Genomic DNA, 22,363 nt, shown 5'->3' with positions numbered 1-22,363 from the left:
TTGATTCGTCTTGGCAACAGAGGGGGCGGGACTTCCGGGGCGAGGCTTCGCCGGCTACAAAACTCCCCGGATGCACTGCCGCAGAGACCGGCTCAGAGAGAACTTTCTAGAAAAGTCGGGAGCGGCTGGAGCAGCCGAGACAGACACCCCGAGCCCGCCGAGTCCCCGCCCGCCCGGTGAGTGGCCGCTCTCGGCGCGGCGCCTCCGGCCCCATCTCCCGGCCCCGCCGCTCCGGCCCCATCTCCCGGCCCCGCCGCTGTTCCACCGCCGCCGCTCCGGCCCCATCTCCCGGCCCGGCCCCATCTCCCGGCCCGGCCCCGCTCCGCTCCGGCCCCATCCGCCGGCCCGCGCCTCCCGCCGCCGGTCCGGTCCGGTCCAGTCCCATCTCCCGGCCCTGCTGCTGTTCCGCCTCCGGTCCGGTCCCCTCCCGGCCCCGCCGCCTCCGGTCCGGTCCCATCCGCCGGCCCGCGCCCCCCGCCGCCCTTTCTCTCGCCCGCCCCCCCCCCCGGGGGTCCGGGTAACGGGGCGCACGGTAGGTTACCGCAGGCCGGCCGCCATGGTGAAGGAGACCACGTACTACGATGTGCTGGGGGTGAAGCCGGGCGCCTCGCAGGAGGAGCTGAAGAAGGCCTACCGCAAGCTGGCGCTGAAATACCACCCCGACAAGAACCCCAACGAGGGCGAGAAGGCAAGTGGCGGGAGGGGGGCCCGGGGCCCCTGCACGTGGGATTGGGGCCCGACCCGGGCTCCCTTTTACAGGCTGTAGGTCACGTGCATGTCGGTGGAAATGCGTAACTGTAAGGGGGTGTTGAGTGTCCAGTGCACCTGCAAGTCTCAAAAGCGGTTTAGTGTTAAACAGTTATTGGAGGGATACAGGTGAGCTGCTGTGTAATCACTTATGGCCTAACACTTATTCTGATCTGTTTCTTACAGTTCAAGCAGATTTCTCAAGCCTATGAAGTACTTTCTGATCCCAAGAAAAGAGAGTTGTATGACAAAGGTGGTGAACAGGCTATTAAAGAGGGTGGTACTGGCAGTAGTTTTGGGTCACCCATGGATATTTTTGATATGTTCTTTGGAGGAGGTGGAAGAATGCAGAGAGAGAGGAGAGGTAATTTGACCATTTCTGTGATACTACCTAAAGTGACCATTTACTATTGAAGTATTTATTGTAGAATATGTAATTGTTCGGAGTATGTTGTAAGATTATGGACACTAACTTCTGTAAAATACTTTTTACAAACTAAAGAGTGTTGTTAATGCTGTGCAACAGTGTCTAAAATGATTAGAAACCATATCTGGTTTCAAGCAAATGACATTTTAAGTAAAACGTTATGCTCTTTACAGGTAAAAATGTTGTTCATCAGTTGTCAGTTACTTTGGAAGATTTATATAATGGTGCAACAAGAAAACTGGCTCTGCAGAAGAATGTGATCTGTGACAAATGTGAAGGTATGTTAATGTTTACTGTTGGATTTTTATGATGTTTTTCAGGTAACTAAACCTGAATGAACTGATTTTAATTCCAATATTAAAATAAACCTTCATCTAAATCCAGAGTAACTTTTTGTTCTAGGTAAATTGTAAATGTACTTCTAGTTTTAAGTTCCTTTTAGAGAGAAACCAAAATCAATTCTAATTAGACTTTGCTGTCTTGTTATCAGGCCGAGGTGGTAAGAAAGGTGCAGTAGAATGCTGTCCCAATTGCAGAGGTACCGGCATGCAAATACGAATTCACCAGATAGGACCAGGAATGGTTCAGCAAATCCAGTCTGTGTGCATGGAATGCCAGGGACATGGGGAGCGTATCAGTCCTAAGGACAGGTGTAAAAGCTGCATTGGAAGGAAGATTGTTCGAGAGAAGAAGATTCTAGAAGTTCATATTGATAAAGGTAATGCCTTCAAGGAGAACTTGGCTGGGTTTTGTAATATCTTAATAGATTTGTTTTAACCTTGGATTTGCATGATACACATTTCAGTAATTGAAAGAGCTATTATCCAGTGGCAGTGTTACGTGCACATTAAAATGTGTAGCAATAGTATTGCTTACTGTTAAATGGTAAAACCTGTGCAGAGCTCTAAATGGTAGATTTGGTTTCAAATACACACATCTTCATGGGTATTGTCAGTTCAAATTGCTGCTCACTTGTTTAGTAAGCATTAACTTGACTACACCTAGTGTCATGTTAGTTGCATATTGATTACTGGATATGCAAACAGTGGATTGATTGACAGTGAAGAGAAACTGACAAGCAGACTAATGCCAGAATGCTGACTAATTACTGACATTGGTTAAAATAAAACAAGCAAGTGGAACATTTGGTGACTTAAGTTGCATTACTCCTTTAGGAATTCTGTGCCCAAAAATTCTATGCACAATATTTTAAAATTCTGCTGAATCAGAAAAGCAGGGTGTTTCCTTTTGGGGTAAGACCTGCCTGGTTGTGTAGCAGTGGCTTTTTGCTGTGAGAGAGAACTGAAGGTCTTAGGAAGAGGGTTTCCTGTTCTCTCTCACTCACAGCATGCGAATCATGCTTAACCCTATTAGCTCTGCAGCAGCTCTGTACAAAGCCACCAGTAGGTGGAGATAGAGGGGGGCTTTAAGCAAACCCCTTGGGACTGATGGTTGTAAGTAGTCATCTCAGCTGCTGCTCTGATTTCATTGAGGAATGACCTTTATAGGTGGCAATCCTGACTAGAATTGGGCTGCTTGACAACTAAGCTGAGAGAGTGCCCTGCAGTTTGATATGCTTCCATAGCCCAGATTGTCTCTGTGCAAGCCTCTAGAAACGTAGCTGGTTAGTCATGTGTAGTGCTGGGGGGTGGGGGATAGATGCAATATCAGAACCTACCAATCACAACCGTTTGTCGCACAGGTTAGAGCCTGATAAAGTGATGCTATTTATGTATTGTAGACATTTAAATTTCTAATGACATGTGCCTTTGCAATAGGAATGAAGGATGGTCAGAAGATAACATTCCATGGGGAAGGGGACCAAGAACCAGGACTAGAGCCAGGAGACATCATTATTGTCTTGGATCAAAAAGACCATTCTACATTTACAAGGTAAAGCATCTCAAGCATGTGAGTGTAGGACTTTCTGGACAACACAGATGATCTAGCTGAAACTTCACACATTAGGACTGGGTTATTACTTCCAATAGGTATTTAAACTCAACCACCTCTATCCAACTAGAGTTCAATTGTTGTAAGCTGTCTTGGAGTCAGATGAATACTTGGCTTATTCCTTTATTCTGAACAGTGGAGAAACACTTGGCGGGGGCAGGGTACTCAGTTGGGCCCTGGCTGCTGCTGAGCTAACTGCAGTAAAGGGGGGGGCACAGACAGATTCTATTACAGGGGGTGGGGCACTCGACAGGAAGAGTTTGGGCACCACTGAGTCTCTGAATATTTGCAGAGATACTTGTTCAATTAGTCTTATAGTGGTCATTGCACTTGTTGCTTTGCAGATGTAAGATCTCTCCAAATGGCTTATAGACAAAACCAAAGAGTGGGTAATCGGGGAATAGGCTATTACAGAAATCAAGCTCAAAATCATGAGTTTCCATGAGTGTTCAGCACATGCCTTCATGCTGACTTGCTATGAATATCTGCAGCGATTATTGCAAGATATCAAATATCAGTCTACTCCATTAGCTGTCTATTTTCAAGCTGCTAATTGTCTAAGACATAGCTGTTAACCCAGCCTGGTTTCAAGAAAGATGAAACTAAACCTCAGGTCTGAGTCTTTTTGTCCATGTGGATCCTGCGTATGGTGCCCATGCTCATCAAACTTGCGAGATTAGAATCTTTTGACCAGCACTGTCTGTCTGAGGTGGTGCCTATGTACTGCATGTCTCGCTCTTCTTCTCTCTTCCCGGCTGCGGGAGGGCATATTAGGCAGAGCAGCCACAACTATCTTTCTTTCAGTTGCTCTTACCAGTGGCAGGGAGCTGGAACTCAGTGGTGTCTGCCTGGTACCCTGCGGTACCTTTTTAAATCAGTTTTGTAAATACTATCACTGTTAGTTCAGGGATCTTCTCTACTCTGACAGCCCCATTGTTTTCTTTTGAACTACTGCTTGGCACCAAGGCACCCTCCTACGTAATGACAAAGCCTAAGCCCTCTAGTCTCCGTCCACCCCTATTGTGGGATGGACTTATCCCACTATCTGAAATACATTTAGTCTCTTCTGTTTGGGCAAGAGCCATGTTCTGAACCATTACTCTTATGGGCCACTTTTTCCCCAACAGAACTTATTGCTTCAGAGATGCTTGGCTAATGTGCTACGTGGTGGAGCAGCTCAAGGGGAACACCTAATTTGGAAATACATGCCTCTGGCTGCAAAAGATCCCAGAGATCCCACTTCCTCAGCACCCAGTAAGGAGGGACTCTATCCTAAAGGCTCAAGTTGTTGAGAGAGGGACTGCAGCTCCTTCAGTCAGCCATCCTTTGTCTTCCAAACAGCACCAGCTAGACACTTGGCACCCAAGTCTGCTGCTGCATCAAGGCAGGACAGAGCTGAGCAGTGCTCTAAGGACAACTCAGTGCTGATATTATTCTAAACTGAGCACAGAGCCTGATAATCAGCTTTCTAGCCTAGGGTTCTTTACCTTACTCTGCAAGCACCCTGTGGAACTAAGGCCACTCTGCTACTGGCAGAATTCTCAGTGGGTCAGACTCCTCATGTTGGGTCTGATACTAGTTCCAGAGTCCTTATGCTACTGGCAGACTTCTTACTGACTATTGATACTTCTCCTAGCACCAACTCCGGTATGCCACCGAAATTAATCCTTTGGTACCAGTATTCCCCCTATCCTACCACTGAGGTCAGCACTAACCCCTAGAACAGATTTGCGGTTCATCTTCCCCTGCACACTTTCTGCCGAATCAGACCCTTCAGCCAACATCCCCCTCCATCCAGGGATTCATGATGTAAAGCAATTTACAGCTCACCCTCAATCATGCCAACCAACTTCAGGGGTTAACTTAGGCTCCTAAATCCCCCAGAACATGTTGACATCCTTAGCAGACATCACTTTGGGCATCAGGGTCTTCTTGATCTGATCCCTTTAGCTTCCCATTCTTGCCTTATTGGACGTTCTGGGGGCCCCATCTGGACAGTGAATTTGGCTTGATCTGAACAACCTTTTTCATGGAGTTGCTGGTGATGCAAACAGTGGGTGTGGGGTTTTTTGGCCTGGCTCTAGCCATGTATGTCTCAATTAAAACAGCCCATTCCATGACCACAGCCATCAACACAATAAGGGCATTCTGCTTACAATCCACAGGGTTTCTAGAGAAGTCCAAGCAACTCTCAACGAGCTCTCCATTGACTGATAATCTTAGCTCCTGCAAGGATGAGTTACGTACCCTAAAGGGGCACAGGACCTGCTGTCAGGAGAAAACATGTGATGTATCCAGGCTAGTTCAGACAGAACTTTCTCCCATTGGCACCAGATGGTGCTGATTATTCCTTGTCTCACTTTTCCCTCAGATAGCCGCCTCCCTTCCCAACAGCTGGTTTCTCAGTTGGGTTCAGAGCCATCCATGATTCAGTCCCACTAGAGCATCCTTATGTCTACTCCATTTTTTGGTTCCTGCATTTCCCATTTTTCTCAAGCATGGGCTGGGATTGCTACAGGCCAGTGGAAAACATACATCTCCTTTAATCTCCAATTCCAGTCCTGGCCCCTCACCTCCCCACTTCTCTGCTCCTCTTAAGGGACCCACCTTACATGACAAACTGAGGGATTGTTGGTGTGGAATTCTTGCATCATAAGTACTCAGGAGTTCAGAGGGAAAGGTTTTTATTCTTGATATTTCCATATCCCCAAAAGAACAAGGGATGCATCTTGTGCTGGACCTGAGATGACTAGACAAACATACACAGCACTTACATGATGACTTTTGACAGACCTCACCTCCACTGTCTCCAAGGCTGGTTGAGATCTGTTTACAACCCCATCAAACAGCATATGGACACACACTTCATGGTCCTAATAGGAGTAGGATTACTAGCTTCCCTAAACTGGATGATGACCTTGATGGTGTGCAAGGAGTACCAATCTGTACCTTACCTCACACTGCAACACTGATTACAGGTGCATCCATGGCAGGTTGGAGAGGCCCATCTAAACCACTTGCAAGTTCAATACATGTAATTTTGGAGAGTCCTCAGTCCACTTCAGTGTGCTATAACTCCAGACAAGTGGACTACCCTGCAGAATCTTTGTACTGCCACTGGAAGGAACTACTGTACAGATCTGACAGACAGCACCTCTACAATGTGTAACCACAGGTGGGGGTGCCAACTCACCCCTCCTCCCCAGCTTGTCAGGAAGCAATTATTCTGTGAAGGTGGAACCACTTCCACATCTTGGCTCCATGGCACTTCACCTACCAGAAACAAACAATGGAACAGATTTCTTCAGCAGACACTACTCACCCAACCATTAATGGTCACTGAAGACTTGATCTCAGGCCTAGCAGATGACTCCGTGATAAAATAAGTTTAGGAAGGCAGCAAGCCAGTCCCTGGTCTCAAAAAGGTTGAGACACAATGACCTAGACCATCCCTGATGCACCTGTTTGTTGCAATGCCCACAGCTCTGCTCCAGGGCAGGTGACAGCTAAGGCTCCCTCAAGGATGCCTTCCTCATTCCTTGGTCTCAGTCTTCTCTACCTTTTCCTTTTTTTCTTCTACTGCCACGGCTCAGAAGGAAGATCTATCAGACTTGCTAGCAGAGTAATTATCCTAGCTTCTTGTTGGGCCAGACAGCAACTCCTGGGCCTACTGTATCCATCCACACAGCCACCAACTTCTCTACCCAGTCTGCCAGACTTATTCTAGGAAACTGGGGGACATTCTCCATCTAGGCCCATCTTTACATCTGGTTGCTTGGAAGTTGGCTCCCTAAGCCCTACGGACAGGGACTTTTCTACAGAGGTCCAGTGAATACTTACACAGGCCAGGAAGCCCTCTACAGCTCAGTCTGCAGATCAAAGGAGAAAAGTTTGTCTGGGTTTCACAGCACTTGTGCTTTAGAAGCCCCTATTCCTTTGCAAGCTTATATGGTGACTGGTTCTGGCCCATCCACTCGTTTGTGTGCCCCTTCCTGGGGCCTGTGTGTAGTTCTTACGGAACCCCCTTTGAACTTCTGTTGAGCTGCTGCTCTCCACCATCTTGCATTCAAAACCACCTAACAGAGGAGTTCGTTGTATTCAAGCACTGTTGGCAGACCTTCTTACATTGTTTTCAATAGGGATATGGTAATGCTGAGATCCCTGAAGTTCCTCACCAGCATGCTGTCAGATTTTCACTTAAATCAAACTGTCAGACTCCTTGCTGTCCTCAAACGAGAGACAGGCTGAACACGTAGATGTTTCCAGAGCAATCACTCGAAGAAGAAAGAAGGGCTCATGCCCATTCAACTTGGGGGAGAGGGTGTTTGCTACATGCACCAGTACCAGAAGTTTTTCCCCTCAGCTGTATACATAGGGGACTATCTCTTGCACCCCTGGAGTGGCGCACACATGCCACAGCATATAGGGCGCCACCAGCCCCATCCATCCTCAGTTCCTTCTTGCCGCCAGTGACGGTGCATGGAACTGTTGCTGCTTCAGCTTGCACTGTTGCTTCTCGTTCATTCAAACCCATTTACCTCGTGTATTGGTGTGTGTGTGGTTTCCCTCTAGTTTTAGCTTCCTTATTTGTTAGAGACTTTAAGCCCTGTGATCACTAAAAGGCCCATGCCCATTAGCAATCCACATAACAGCTTACGGTGATTGGGTGAAGGTCGTATTAAGTGCAAGCAACAAAGAATCCTGTGGCACCTTATAGACTAACAGACGTTTTGCAGCATGAGCTTTCGTGGGTGAATACCCACTTCTACTTGCATCCAACGAAGTGGGTGTTCACCCACGAAAGCTCATGCTGCAAAACGTCTGTTAGTCTATAAGGTGCCACAGGATTCTTTGCTGCTTTTACAGATCCCGACTAACATGGCTACCCCTCTGATATTAAGTGCAGAATCTGCAAATCCTTCAAGCCCAGGATTAAGGAGCATGACATCCACTTGAAAGCATTTCTTATAAGGAGTCTGCCCTTACAGCGAGCCTGCAGACTCCTTTGCTGTTCCCTGCCCTGTAGCCCCAGCTAGGGTAGCTTTTCCCCTACATGAGGGGGTTGCGAAAATTACAAATGCCCTCTGGCAAACCCCCTCCTCCTTGCCTGCGATCTCTAAGAGGGTGGTGTCCAAGAACTTGGTGCTATCCAAGGGTGTTAAGTACCTTTTTATACCCATCCTGTTCCCAGTTCCCTAGTGGTAGAGGCAGTCAATCACAGGGAGAGACACGGTCAACTAGCGATTACTCCTAAGAATAAAGACTCAAGGAGACTAGACTTGTTTGGGCATCAAGTTTATTTGGTCTCCAGTCTACAGTTGCGGTTGGCCAACCATCAGGACCTCCTAGGCAGCTATGATTTTAATATGTGGCAGGCCATGAGTTTGTGCTCCATCCAGAGGTAGCCTGCTTGGTCTTCCAGAGGTGGGGAGATCCTCAAGTGGATCTGTTCACCCTCAGGCAGAACTGGAAGTGCCACCACTTCTGCCCCAAATGGGATTTGGGCAAGGGCTCCCTCTCCAATGCCTTCCTCCTGTCCTGGGCAGAAATCCTGATGTATGCATTCCCCCGCTCCCACCTGTGAGCAGCGTCCTGGCAAAAGTCAAGAGAGACAGGACCCAAGTTATCATTGCCCCAGTGTGGATGCGCCAACATTGGTTTGACACACTGAGTTTGGTAGCACCCCCCACCCCCACCCCAATGGCCGCTGCTGAACTGACCAGACCCGCTGTCACAGGACCACAGTCACTTCTTGCATCCCTATCTCACGTCTCTCCACCTTGTGCCGTGGATGCTGCATTGCTGAACCCTGAAGAATGGATCTGTTCAGCGGGAGTCCAGCAGGACCTGCTGGGGAGTAGAAAACCCTGGACTAGACAGACCTTCCTGCCAAAGTGGACAAGGTTTTTCCACTGGGTGGCTGAACGGGGCATCTCCCCTTCGCGTTCTTGGTGCAGTTGATCTCTGCCTTTCATCCGCCTGTCCAGGGGAAGATTGTGTTCTCCATGACATGGCAGCCAGGTTCCTCAGAGGTCTTGATTTTTCTTTTTTCCCTAAAGTTCAGTTCCCAGTCCCTCAATGGGATCTCAGTTTGGTTCTGTCCAGGCTCATGAGCCTGCCCTTTCAGCTTTTGGCCTCCTGCTCAGTCTCTCCTATCATGGAAGGTAGCTTCCCTGGGGGCGGTGACATTAGCAAGGCGAGTTCCCAAGCCGCATGCCCTGACCTCGGAACTGCCATATACATTCTTCTGTAAGGACATAGTTCAGCTCTGGCCCCACATGGCCTGCCTTCCCCAAGGTGGTGTCCGCTTTCCTGACGTCTTCCTTCTGGTCTTTGCTGCCCCAAGCCCCGTGAGACTAGTGAAGAGAGGCACCTCCATGCTGAACATAAGAAGGGCCCTGGCTTTCTACCTAGATCAAACAAAGCATTTCCAAAGATCGACTTAGCTTTTCATCTCTACAGCTGATGGGATGAAGGGCCTCCTGGTGTGCATGCAGAGGATTTCTAACTAGGGCTATGGCTACATTTGCACTTCAAAGCGCCAAGTGTAGTCAAAGCGCCAGCGCTGTCCGTACTCCACCTCCCTGTGGGGAATAACGGACAGTGCTGGGAGCCGCTCCCAGCGCTGGGGCTTTGACCACACTGGCGCTTAGCAGCGCCGCAATTTGCAGCGCTGGAGAGGGTGTGTTTTCACACCCTGCTGCAGCGCTGCAAATTTGCAAGTGTAGCCATAGCCTAGATTATCTCTTGCATAAAGGCTTGCTACAAGCTGGCAGGGGCCCCACCACCGCTGATTGTCAGAGCCCACTCAACTAGAGCTCAGGCATCCTTGGCGACCTTCTGGCACATGTTCCAATCCAGGATATCTGTAAAAATGTGGCCCTCGGTACACAGCTCACTATGCCAGCATGCAGCAGGGTTCAGCAGAGCTGTGTTGAAATCTACATGTCTGAACTCCTTACCCACCTCCATGGGTACTGCTTGGAGTCACTTAAGTTTAGTTCCAGTGATTGCTCATGTCCATTCAAGACAGTTACCTTTTTCTGTAACTGGTGTTCTTCGAGGTGTTTCTCACGCCCATTCCATAACCCACCCTCCTTCTCCACTGTCAGTTTCCGGCAAGAAGGAACTGAGGGTGGAGGGGGCTAGTGGTGCCCTATATGCTGTGGCATATGGGGGCCGGTCCCCTAGGGATACTACTGAGGGAAAAACTGCTGGCACCAGTGCATGTGGCGAGCGCGCGCACACACACACACACACTCTGAATGGACATGAGCAACACATCTCGAACACCAGTTACGGAAAAAGGTAACTGCCTTTTATTCTTTAGACAGAACTAAGCCATTCAGGAAACTGTCCTGTTTTCAGCACTAAGGAAGGCTGATGGTCTGGCCATCTCTTACCATAGACTATCCAAGTGGATCACTCAGTGCATCCCAATTTACCAACTAGCAGCTAAACTCCTTTCTTCAGGCATTAGGTCCAAGTCAACTAAACCCAGGCAGCTTCCTCATATGCTAAATATTGCTGTAGGAAGGAATCTGTTGAGTAGTCCCCTGCCTCATTTCATTCCTTTACCAGTTACACCCTGGATTTGGTGACTAAATCAGTCCAAACTTGGAAGGGTTCTGTGGTCTGTCTAGTTATAGCTAGGACTGCTTGGATGCTCTTTCTATTTATTTGGGGACTGATGGAGCAGAATCCACCCTGACAGAATCAGAATTTACTAATCTTACAACAGATTCAGGAATTCTCCATATGGATCCTATGTCCCACCCTCCATCCCAGCTCCTTCAGAGTCCATCTCTGCTTTGAGATTCTGGATTAGCAAGAGATCTAAGGTGGCTGGGGCTGCTATGCCCGCTACCCCCTTGGGTGGGGGAGCTCACGCACAAAGGGTGTGTAGGTGTGGCCCCAGCAGACCCTGCTAGTCAAAAGATTCTGATCTCATGTGTCTGAGATACGTGCACACCAAGTGGGATCTACAGACAACCTCTAAAAAAGCAGTTTCTATAAAGTAACTGTTTTGTCTCTCCTTAGTACTAGCTTTCAGTGCAAGTGGAACAAGAGCAGCAGTGGCTGTCCTTTAATTTAAAGAGAACCAGGACTATGCTGCTGTAAGCTTGTTGAAATCATCCACAGTTCAGCCAGTTGTGGCACTAGGAGCATACTTGGCTTTCCCCAAATTTGGCATAGGGCAGACAATAGGAGTGTATGCAATCTAGTCACTCATTATGTGGGAGTAGGGCTAATTGGGTCTATTGTACTGGCCAAAGCCAGGTTAAAGTCTCTTGGGTGGTATACAGCTTCTGTATAATCTTCCTGTAATTAACTAATCTGTGGGGGGAGGAAAGGGTGGACTAACTTCTGGAATAAAATCAGATTCCTGCAAAGATATACGAGGCAGTTCTAGTGTTAGCAAAGATTTTCCCAAAATTTTCAGAGCTCTTGCATGTGATGTATTTATTCAAGTGTAACTGTTCTGTAGGCGAGGTGAAGACCTGTTCATGTGCATGGACATACAGCTGGTTGAGGCACTGTGTGGCTTTCAGAAACCTATTGCAACACTTGATAACAGAACTATAATTATTACCTCTCATCCTGGTAAGTGTGTTTAAAAGTATTGCTGTTAAACTTGTGCAGCTAGCAAATTATCCTTGAGTTCTCCTGTTGCATAGTAAAGGGACCAAAAGAGCATTCCAAGTAAGAGTATTGGGGTTTAAAGTATCTAAAAATATTAATTTGGGCCAGAAAGTGTAAATCTCTTGTTCAGAGTTTTGTACTGTAAAAGATTATGTCCTGGTGGATGAAGTATTGGATTAATAACTCATACTAACAAAAGATGCAACTTGTACATCATGGTGTAACTTTCATAACTTAACTTCACTCCACTCCACAACAGATAAGACCCTATTACATGCATGGCTGTTGGTAACTTAACTTGACTAGATATGTGGTAGGAATTTATGAAGGCCCAACTCCTGTGAAAACTGGAAGTCTTGAGCTCAGAATTCATGGAATAGTGTCTGTTCAGTCAGAACGTACTCCATAAGAGGGCTTCTTTCAGGATGCATGAACAAACAATTGCATATGTATTCAGTTGTGGTGTAGCTGTGTCGGCCCCAGGATATTAGAGACACGGTTCGTGAGGTAACGTTGTATTGGATCAGCTTCTGTTGGTGAGAGAGACAAACTTTTGAGCTACACAGAGCTCTTGAGGTCTGGGAACTGTACTCTGGACATTTTCTATTTTGCTGTGACACTATATGTTCAATTTTGTAACTACTCATGCCAGTAGTCCCCAACGTGGTGCCTGCGGAGGTATCTTAATGCGCCCAAGTCCTGGACCCTGGGAGAGCGGCCGCCGAAATGCCACTGAATTTCAGCGGCATTTTAGGGCGCCTCTCAATGATGTCACTTGTCAACGGCAAGCAACATCATCGAGAGCGTCGCCCGTCGAAATTCGGCATTTCGGCGGGTGCTCCACCGCCACAGTGTTGCACAGGTTGCAAGGCTCAGGCAGCCCCTGAGCCAGCACTGGCTGCTGCAGAATTGAGGTCACTGAACCCATTACACACCCACACACCTCCTAGCCTTAGTCCTAGGACAAAAGAGGGGGTTAATGGGTTACAGATTGTTGTAATAAACCACAAATCCTGTGTCTAATAATCTGTGATTGGGGCGGGGGGGGGGGGGTTTCCGAGCAAAGTTATGAATTTAAGCTCCTGGTTCATCTTTTGAAAGCATTATGCAGATGTCCTTTGTGGATGACAACTGATGGTCAGCGATCGCTTTGAGAAGTGAAGAGTTCACCCACAGATGACAGGGTGTTTGTCTTGATCACTTTCTTGTGAGAGCTCATTTGAGTGTAACAATTCTCTCTAAATATTTGGGTGGTCTATTCCATGATGTGTGGTCTACTTCTCTGGTGGAGTGTCCTTGTTTGAAAGCGGTTTTGAGCATGTTAAGTTGTGTCCTAGACTTTCTCCTCAATGCATATTCTGTGGTATCTGAGTGCATGGCTGTAGATAAAAGCCACAGAATATGCTCCAAGGGCCACCCAAATACCCTGAGAGGACCTGGTTCAGTACAGAAATAAACCCCCTCCCCCCAGCTGCACACTCCTAGTTGTAACTTACCATCCCACACTGGAACCCGCATGGGGTGTCCTCAAACTGCTACAACCCATGCTTGATCAGGACCCCATCCTGAAAGTTTTTTCTGTACCCCTACTTCTGGCCTTCAAGCAAGCCCCCCATCCTCCAAAGCTCATTAGAAGCAAGCACCCCTCAGACCCAGACACCAACTTAAAGCAACACCAGATGTATAACAGCTCCCACAACACCCCTCCCTAGATATAGGGGTCCTACACATGCAGTGTACCTCATTCAGTGCACTCATTGCCCCGATTACACTTGCCTAGATGAAACCAAACAACTGCTACACTCAAATGATAGTCAGAACCAGTCACCTGTGAGTGAATGCTTCTTACAAAGCGATACTTTATCTGACCATCAGTTGTCGTCCACACAGGACACCTGCACAACACTTTCAGAAGATGAGCCTGGGAGCTTAAATTCATAACTTTGCTAGACACTGAAAATCAGATTGGTTAGACACTGTATTTGTGGCTTATTAAAACAACCTGTAACCCACTAAGTTTCTACCCTATGACTACAGGGGTGTTAATGTTAACGAGCCACTTCACCTTGACTGGTCCCTTAGAATATGTGCTATCTGTTTATATTTAGCTGTGACACTGAGTACTTTTCCCTGATCTGAAGAAGAGATCTGTGTGGCTTGAAAGCTTGTCTCTTAGCAACAGAAGGGCAGGGGGGTGGACCAGATGACCACCTGAGGTCCCTTCCAACTGTGATATTCTATGAACAGAAGTTGGTCCAATAAGAGATTACCTCCCCCACCTTGTCTCTCCATTCACATTATATAGCCTTTTAAGACCACTTCTGGATAGAGGAGAGTTGGCACTACCATTTACAGGCAACCAGGTTTTTAGCAGCCTTCATGAAGTGGGATCTGGGTCAGTGTAGTTCCATGAATCCTAGCCTAGAAAACAGTGTGAAAGGGAGTTGAGGGGAGATCACACAAATGTAGCAACTATAACTGCTTGTCTTCTGTGCCTTGGTTTTTGCTTTAGGTCAGATCGTCAAGCATGGAGATATTAAATGTGTGCTGAACGAGGGGATGCCAATTTATCGCAGACCATATGAAAAAGGGCGCCTGATCATTGAGTTCAAGGTAAGAGTTCAGTCAGCTTTGTATAGTTAAAGATGGCTTAACATTGAACATGGTGGAAACTTGTCAGGTTAAAGTTGACTTCTATTTCTAATGGAGGCAAGAAGACCATGAGGCACTCAATCTTTACCTGTTTCTGCATTCTGTTCTGCAAAAGGCTATGTAAGCTAATCCAATATACAGGGTTATACTGCTTAGAATAAAGCTGAAATACTGACCTTTTAAAAATAACCTTGTGCCTCAAATAGCATGGAGAGGATCTTAGATGTGGAGACTTTTCTTTGGAAACTACTTTATTGGAATGGTCATCTTGTAGGCAAAACACAGATAATGGAAGGCAGCCAGACTGTATGAGAGGTTGGACAATGAAGTAAAAGGCTAGGCTGGTTTTTGTTTTATCTCTTTCTGAGATGACTTGGGAGCCTAGAGCTATCAAAAGAGCCCAGGACTCTGCTACAAGCTGATGCTTGTAGGAGCAAGGTAGCGCACGCCTCTCAAAGTAGTAATACACTGTGGAGAAAAGACTGTGTAAGCAAAGGTCACAAAGGGCCATTCTTACTGATTTTTCAGGTAAACTTCCCAGAGTGTGGCTTCCTCTCCTCTGATAAGCTGTCTCTGTTGGAAAAACTGCTACCTGCAAGGAAGGAGGTGGAAGAAACTGAAGAAATGGATCAGGTAGAGCTGGTGGACTTTGACCCATCTCAAGAAAGAAGACAGCATTACAATGGAGAAGCCTATGAAGACGATGAGCATCATCCCAGAGGTGGTGTTCAGTGTCAGACATCTTAAAATGGCCAGTGAATACCCATTCTGATGCTTGTTTTGTATGCATTAGTGGATGAGTGAAGAACTATAAGCAGCTCATGCTCACTCCTTGCTATTGTTTTGTTTTAATATTCAACCACAGTTGTGTTTTTTAAAACAAGTTAACGAATAAAATCAATAATATTAGAAAATGACACACTGACTTTGCAATTCATGTAAAGTTCAGGGTGCAAGCTCAGCTGAAGTTGACCATGAGGTCAGTTACCCCTGGCTGCTTGCCTTTATTTCAGGCCTTGTAATTCCTGTATTTTAATTGTGTGCAAATGCACTGGCTTAGATTCAGATTGAGTGGTGGTCTTTTAGATTCTATGCCCTGTTAATGAAGTATACCCAAGTATTTATTTATAATTCATGTTAAGATCAATTAAAGTTTCTGTTCTAATCAGACTGTAGAATATAACCTGTGACTGTCTTGGACTTGTACTGCTATTCATCAAATCAGGACTTGCTCTAATGCAGCTGCCCAGTGCTGTACTGATTACCTTACTCGGACAAGGATGCTGTCAATCTTCACATGCCCACTTAAACACCTGGCAGATGCACTGGCTCCCTCAGCCTGCTGAATTTGAGATTTTACTGATCTCTTGGCTGCCAGCTTCATTCTTTTGTGACCCACTAGTGGATGGAAAAATGAAGCTTCCTGCTGTTATAAGCACAGGCAACTTGTCAGGCACTAAGTGAACAGTGGGACTGCATTAACATGGCTAATTAAGGAGAGCTAGAATTTTAACCCTTATTTGTGAGTGCGGCCAGCAGAACAGCTGAGCTTGCTATTCTAAATCCCTAAAGTAGTCTCTGCCTACTGATGTGAAGTTTGACCTCCAACTTGCTGCATGAAGTGAGAGGAAATAGCCCAGACTCAGTACTGGGGAGTGAAGGTGAAAGATGCATGACCCTGCATAGGGAATTCAGTACTAACCAGAAGAGTGGATGACCAATTGAGTCCAGTGTTTGTATCAAAATTCTCCTCTTTCTATGTGTATAATCTTAATCTCATTCTTGAAAGACTCTGTATTGTTCCAGTTATTGTAGGCAAAACTTTTCCAATATAATTACAAAACTATTCAATGGCTCCTAAGACTATTTTGTGGTGTATGTTAGTCTGCGTTCAGGCTGGAGGGGGGAAATGCACAAAGTTTCTGAAAAGGGCTATGTTCAACTCAGGTCACATGTATCGAAATATGAAGTGGCACATTAGTCAAAATACACTGGACACACAAGGTGGGTGAAGTAATGTATTTTATTGTACCAGCTTCTTTCGGTGTTCTTGCCCCTGTTGTCTTCAGATTTGTATATTTTCACAAATCTAGCAGATTTACTAATAGTGGCTGTTTCTCATTGTAGAGGTCCAATAACTATAGACCCACTCTGTTATAGATGAATGCCATTAACGGTAATGGAGAGGTGTGGTGTAAGGCTGCCTGACAACCATACACCTTGAAAAATGTTCTTGCCACTGCATAGGAAAGACCTTGTAGTGAGCAATGTAACTCAAAGGAGTGAGGAGAGGGCACTGTAGCCACATCACACAACCTGGTTGAGGGAGGGTTCTTACACTTTGGATGGTGTTCAGCACAACGTAGAAAAAATTATGTATTTCAGCTATTCTTGCTCTTAGAGCTACTGCAAGAGGCTTGCTGTGGAGTAGGACTGTAAACAAGCTGCTATGCAATAACCCAGAGGAAAACAATGTACTTGTGTTTTCCATAGGTGAATCTAAAGGGTGTTAGCTTGCTCCACAGCCATTTCTCCTGTAAGATACAGTGTATATCAGTCACTTGTTGGCTAACTGCATATTTCACAGGAACATTTCCATCTTAACTTTCGCTTACCAGAAAGCATTAAGTGCTATGATACATTCGCTGTTCAGTAGCTTAGTTTACAGCCCAGGAGTGGGGTTCTCACAGCAGAGCAGGGTAAGGCTGGTTCCCAGAGTCAAGGATTGGGGTGATCTAGCAGATCACCAGTTCAGATAACACCAGAGGGGAACGTGTCAGTGCGGCAGGGAGCAGGGTCTATGTGCAGCTTGTTACCAAGTGACGTTCACACTTTAAGCACTGACGTTTGTGATTTTAAGTGAGTCTTAAGTGCAGTGGCTAAGAACTGTCAGGAGGTCAGTTCTGTTTTGTTTATTGCAGGTGAGGGAAATAAACACAAGAAAGCAGAAAAATGACTACTGGTGAGGCAGCTACAAAACTAGAGCTGGCCAGCAGGGCTGGATTAACCATTTGTGGGCCTGGTGCCAAACATACTTCTGGGCCACTGTGGAGCCTGGTGTGGGGAGGTCAGTCCCCAGAGTGAGGGGCTAGCCAGAGGCAATGGGGCATGGCAGAGGCAGCCCCCTTCCACCCAATGCAAGGGCACTAGTTACAAACTGGCAGTTGCCAGCCAGACAGGGGCCTGCCTGGCCCTGTGCTGCCAGCACGTCCCTTCCCCTTAAGAGCAGGCCTGTGCCCAACTCCCTATGGCCAGAGCCCCCTGGATCCACTATGCCCAGTGCCCCCAACCCCCCCACAAATGCACTACAGCAGCACCCCCCACACACAACCCCCACTCCCTAGTGCCCCAACACACTGATCTTCTCCCCTTACAGCCTAGCCCAGCCCCTCCCCGACCCAGTCCCACACACCCTGCCTCCTAGCTGCACTCACAGGCCCTGCTGGGAGGCGACTATCTGCTGGGCTGAGCCGGCAGCACAGCCAGGGCTGGGAATTGCTCCGGCCCCTTGGGAGTGGCACAATCAGCCAGGCTTTCTCAAGATGCACTTGCCTGGAGGGGCCCAGTCAAGCTCCCCCACATTGCTGTCTTGTCCCACTCTGCCCCCCCGACTGAGACTGGCCAGGCTTCTGCCCCAGTCCCAGGTGGCTCAGCTCTGGGGAGACAGGCGGGGCCCCACAGGTGGTGGGAAGCAGAGACTGCCCAGAGCCGGAGGTGCACTGGGGTCCGGCCAGGGTGCAGAGAGGAGCAAGGGAGTGAGGCCAGGGAGCGGAGAGGAGAAAGTGGTGGGTGGGGGGAGCCAGCGGGATCTCGGGGCGCAGTGGAAGTGGAGCAGGCTAGAGCCCCTTCTGAGCATAGGCCCGGCTCCATGGAGACACTCAGCACTGCTGGCCAGACTGGAAGCTGCAGAGAAGGAAAAGGACTGTGAGTTTCAAATGTGGCAGGCCAAAATGAGGCTCAAAGAAGCAGCTGCAGCCAGGGAAACTCTGGCAGCAGAGGCAGCCAGAGAGGAGGCTGCACACAGAAGGGCCATGGAAGAGTGAGAGAGAGAAGAAAGAGCAAAAACACCACCATGGGCCTGCTAGAGAAGCAGAACCAGAACCCCCTGGCCCCAAGGACTCCCATCACTCCAAAATCCACAAATGGGAATAATTATGTCCTGCATACAGTGAAAAGGCTGATATTGCTGAATAGCTGACTACCTTCGAAAGGCTGTGTGTTGTAATGCATGAAATCCCTGATAAGAGAGTTCCTATCCTATCACAGGAGGATAGCTCAGTGGTTTGAGCACTGGCTTGCTAAACCCAGGGTTGTGAGTTCAATCCCTGAGGGGGCCACTGAGGGATCTGGGGCAAAATCAGTACTTGGTCGTGCTAGTGAAGGCAGGGGACTGGACTCAATGACCTTTCAAGGTCCCTTCCAGTTCTAGGAGATTGGTGTATATCTCCATTAATTTAAATCCTGATTGCAAAATGAACTGGTAAAGCTTGAAATGTATTCAATGGAATGCCTATTGAAGATGCTTTAGACTATTGTAAATTTAAAAATACCGTTTTGTGAAGTTTTCAGATTTCCCCTTGTGACAGGGCCAGATGGCTACAGGAGACTGATCGAAGGCAGATATATTAGCCCCAGGTTAAGCAGGTCCCTTTTCCCTGGGTAAAGTAACAAGGGCAGGTCCAGAACAATCAGGAACTTGCTGGAGCAAATTAAGGCAGACAGGCTAGTTAAGACACCTGGAGCCAATTAAGAAGCTGCTACAATCAATTAAGACAGGCAGGCTAATCAGGGCACCTGGTTTAAAAAGGAGCTCGGCTCAGTCAGTGAGGGGCATGTGTGAGGAGCTGGGAGCGAGAGGGTGTGCTGCTGGAGGACTGAGGAGTACAAGCATTACCAGACACCAGGAGGAAGGTCCTGTGGTGAGGACAAAGAAGGTGTTGGGAGAAGGCCATGGGGAAGTAGCCCAGGGAGGTGTAGCTGTCATGCAGCTGTTATAAGAGGCACTATAGACAGCTGCATTCCACAGGGCCCTGGGCTGGAACCCGGAGTAGAGAGCAGGCCTGGGTTCCCCCCAAACCTCCCAACTTCCTATTTGATGTAAGAGGAGTTGATCTGGACTGTGGGTCCCACCAGAGGGGAAGGTCCCTGGCCTGTCCCCTGACCCATTAGATGGGCCAGCAGAGACTGTGGGGATTGTTCTCCTTTTCCCCAGGCTGGCCAGTGATGAGGTTAGCCAAGTGAACGGCAGGTTTGTGCCACTAACAAAAGGAGCCAAACTGGGGACTGTGGTGAACCTCTGAGGTGACAAATCTGCCAGAAAGCACAGAACCCCCCCCCCCCCCCAAGGCAGAGGAGGAACTTTGTCACACCCTAAAACAGAGAGTTACGTTTAGGAATCTTAAGAGGGATATTGGTACAATGGGGGACATGTAAACAAAATGGAAGATTTGTTGGGGATATGGGTGAGGGGTAAACTGGTGGCAAGTTCTGAGGGAATGTTGGCTCTTGTTGCTCAAGAGCGTTTCCTAAGCATGCGTAAGGCTGATGTGGAGCAGTGTCTATGGGACAAAGATGTAAAGTCTGTGGACAAGGTGGCTTTTTTAGCAGATGCCTTTGAACAGAATCAGGCATCTATTGAGGGCAGGCCACAGAAAGAGGGGTTTAAAACTGGCAGGAAGGGAGGATCCCATATTGCCCCTGGGAAGAGAGAAAGGGGTTGGGAGCCTAAACATTCCTCTACTGGTAACTCCTATCCCAAATCTCCGGTAAAAGCAGAAGAGCCCAAAAGGTGCTATCGGTGTAATTCCACTGGTCACCCGAGGCATAAATGCCCTGTGCTAGGAGGAAGCAGGCAACCAATAGCTCATGTTAGTTCTGCTGTCCTCAACACAGGGAATTGAAACCTATCATTGGTTTTGTGAGATTAGCCTCTGCAGAACCAGACATGGAGCATGTTAAGGCTGGCCAAATTGGTGGCAGGGAATGCCTGGGGCAGAGGGATACAGGAGCTCAGATCTCTCTGGTTAGGCAGAGTGTGGTCCCAAAGGCCAGTATGTTACCTGGCCAAAGGGCAGAGATTGTGGGGGTGGGTGAAAGCAGATTCCTTGTACCACTAGCTAAAATCCAGGTGTTGTGGGAAGGTTTGGAATGTGTTTTGGGTGGGGGGGGGGGGAATGGAACACCTCCTAGGTGACCTGTTCCAGGTAATGATTTTTTTTCAGTGTAGTTCAGGTTAAAGTATTTGCCTGTAGCAGGAGGGAGTGTTATGCTGGGACCCCTGAGGGAAAGGGTAAGATCTCAGGAACTGCTGAGAGAATGGGAGAGAGTCTCCTTGATTGTTCTGCAGCAGGGGGAAGCCTCATGCTTCCAGGTGGGAGGGTGGTTGAGACCAACCCCTGCACTGCAGCTGGAGTCAACACCAAATCAGGAAGGGATGGGGGTGTGATGGCGGCCAGGGAGAGAACTGCTCATCTTGTTAGCTGCCAGCCGGTCGGTCGCAGCTGAACCAGAGACAGACCCCGCTCTAGGGAGCAGAGAGCAATGTGTCCCGGGGAAAGCCCAGAGAATGGGGAGGGGATCTCACAAACCACTGAGGTGGGTGAGGATTCCTGTGGCTCTAACACAGGGAAGCAGGGTGCTTCCAAGTATGGGAGGGGCTGAGGCTAGCTCCTTTCCAGCAGAAGGCACCATGTCCTCAGGGGCAGGAGAGGTGTTGTCAGGGATTAAGGAAACTGTCCCAGGTGTTAGCTGGCAGTTTGGCCGCTGAACAGGAGACAGACCCCTTCCTAGGGAGCACAGAGAAATGTGTCTTAGGAGGGGGCCCCGAGGAGGAAACTGGGGAAGGAATAGTGGGGGCACAGGAATGTCTCCTCACTAGTCACTTGGGGCAGGATGCCCAGGACACTAGGAGGATGGCTGGGTCAGCATCTGTGCACCAGGCACTCAGCCTGTGACCCAGGCTTTGAGACGGAAGTGTGTAACTGACCTCCTGGAGGGGAGCAGTCACACTTCTCAGGGACAGAAAGGCGGGGCAGAGGGTACCCCAATCCAGGTCCCCATTGTTCAGGATGCTATTTCTGATAACTCTTTTGGAAAGTAACTGTCTCTCTTTAAATCAAGATGAAGCTCCAACGCCTGGGATAACAGAGGAGTTGGGACCAGGGGGTAGTTTGCCAGAATACAAATGACCCAACTGACAGAGAAGGGGGTGTTTTCCCCCAGTCTGGTGAGAAACAGGAAGCAGTTATGGGAAAGGTGCAGCTGATCAAAGGGTAAACACACCTAGCACAGATCGCAGCCCTCTAGGGGACAGAGAAGGACTCAGTGCTGGGAGCGGGGAACACAGGGAACCCCAAAGAAGGAGCTGGATTTTCTGTATATATACAGTCCTGGAGTTGGGAGAGCGTGCCCCAAAGGGCCAGCCAATGTGCAGGCTCTCCCTGGACCCTTACCTTGACAGACCCTGAGATATCAAAATGCCAGAAACATGATTCAATTAAGTGCCCACACAGAAGGGAACACTGGAGGGAAAGAAAAGCCAGTGACTGATTACATGGGAGAGCATCAAAGGACACCGTGGCTTATGGAAAAAAATAGCCTCAAACTGCACTATCTGAACAAAGGGCGAGGTGTCCTAAAGATATGTGTAAATATCCATCTGTGATAAAAATGTTGGTATTAATGTTAAGTTTTGGGGATAAGAATTGTGACACAGATGTTAAACCTTATGCTAATGCTACTTTTCAGTTAATACCTGTAAACAGGCTTAAAACTATCACAGCAGAGAAACTATTAAAAACCTGGCTGCTGTATGTGAATGGGGAAACTGAGGCACGCTGCCTCATGGCCTTGACGGCTGGGTGCCAAGAGAACTAACACAAACTGCCTGCGAGCTAGTCAGTGACTGACCCTCCTGCAGTAAACAAAGGGGGGGAGGTGTGA

The 22,363-nt window shown here is 48.0% G+C and overlaps 1 protein-coding gene across 1 annotated transcript; it reads left to right on the top strand.

Moving 5' to 3' along the window:
- Positions 1–15: 15 nt before the first annotated feature.
- On the top strand, positions 16–16,269 carry LOC120407751 (dnaJ homolog subfamily A member 1). The gene is made up of 9 exons (XM_039543744.1): positions 16–176; positions 547–688; positions 934–1,111; positions 1,348–1,452; positions 1,665–1,892; positions 2,953–3,067; positions 11,616–11,731; positions 14,283–14,383; positions 14,951–16,269. The coding sequence occupies exons 2-9, from the start codon at positions 557–559 to the stop codon at positions 15,167–15,169; spliced, it is 1,194 nt and encodes a 397-aa protein (XP_039399678.1). The 5' UTR covers positions 16–176; positions 547–556; the 3' UTR covers positions 15,170–16,269.
- Positions 16,270–22,363: the final 6,094 nt, after the last annotated feature.

The sequence above is a fragment of the Mauremys reevesii genome, linkage group 6 (genome assembly GCF_016161935.1).
Source record: "Mauremys reevesii isolate NIE-2019 linkage group 6, ASM1616193v1, whole genome shotgun sequence".
In the NCBI taxonomy this organism is placed as follows: Eukaryota; Metazoa; Chordata; order Testudines; family Geoemydidae; genus Mauremys; species Mauremys reevesii.
This window is presented reverse-complemented; position numbering and strand designations above follow the sequence as displayed.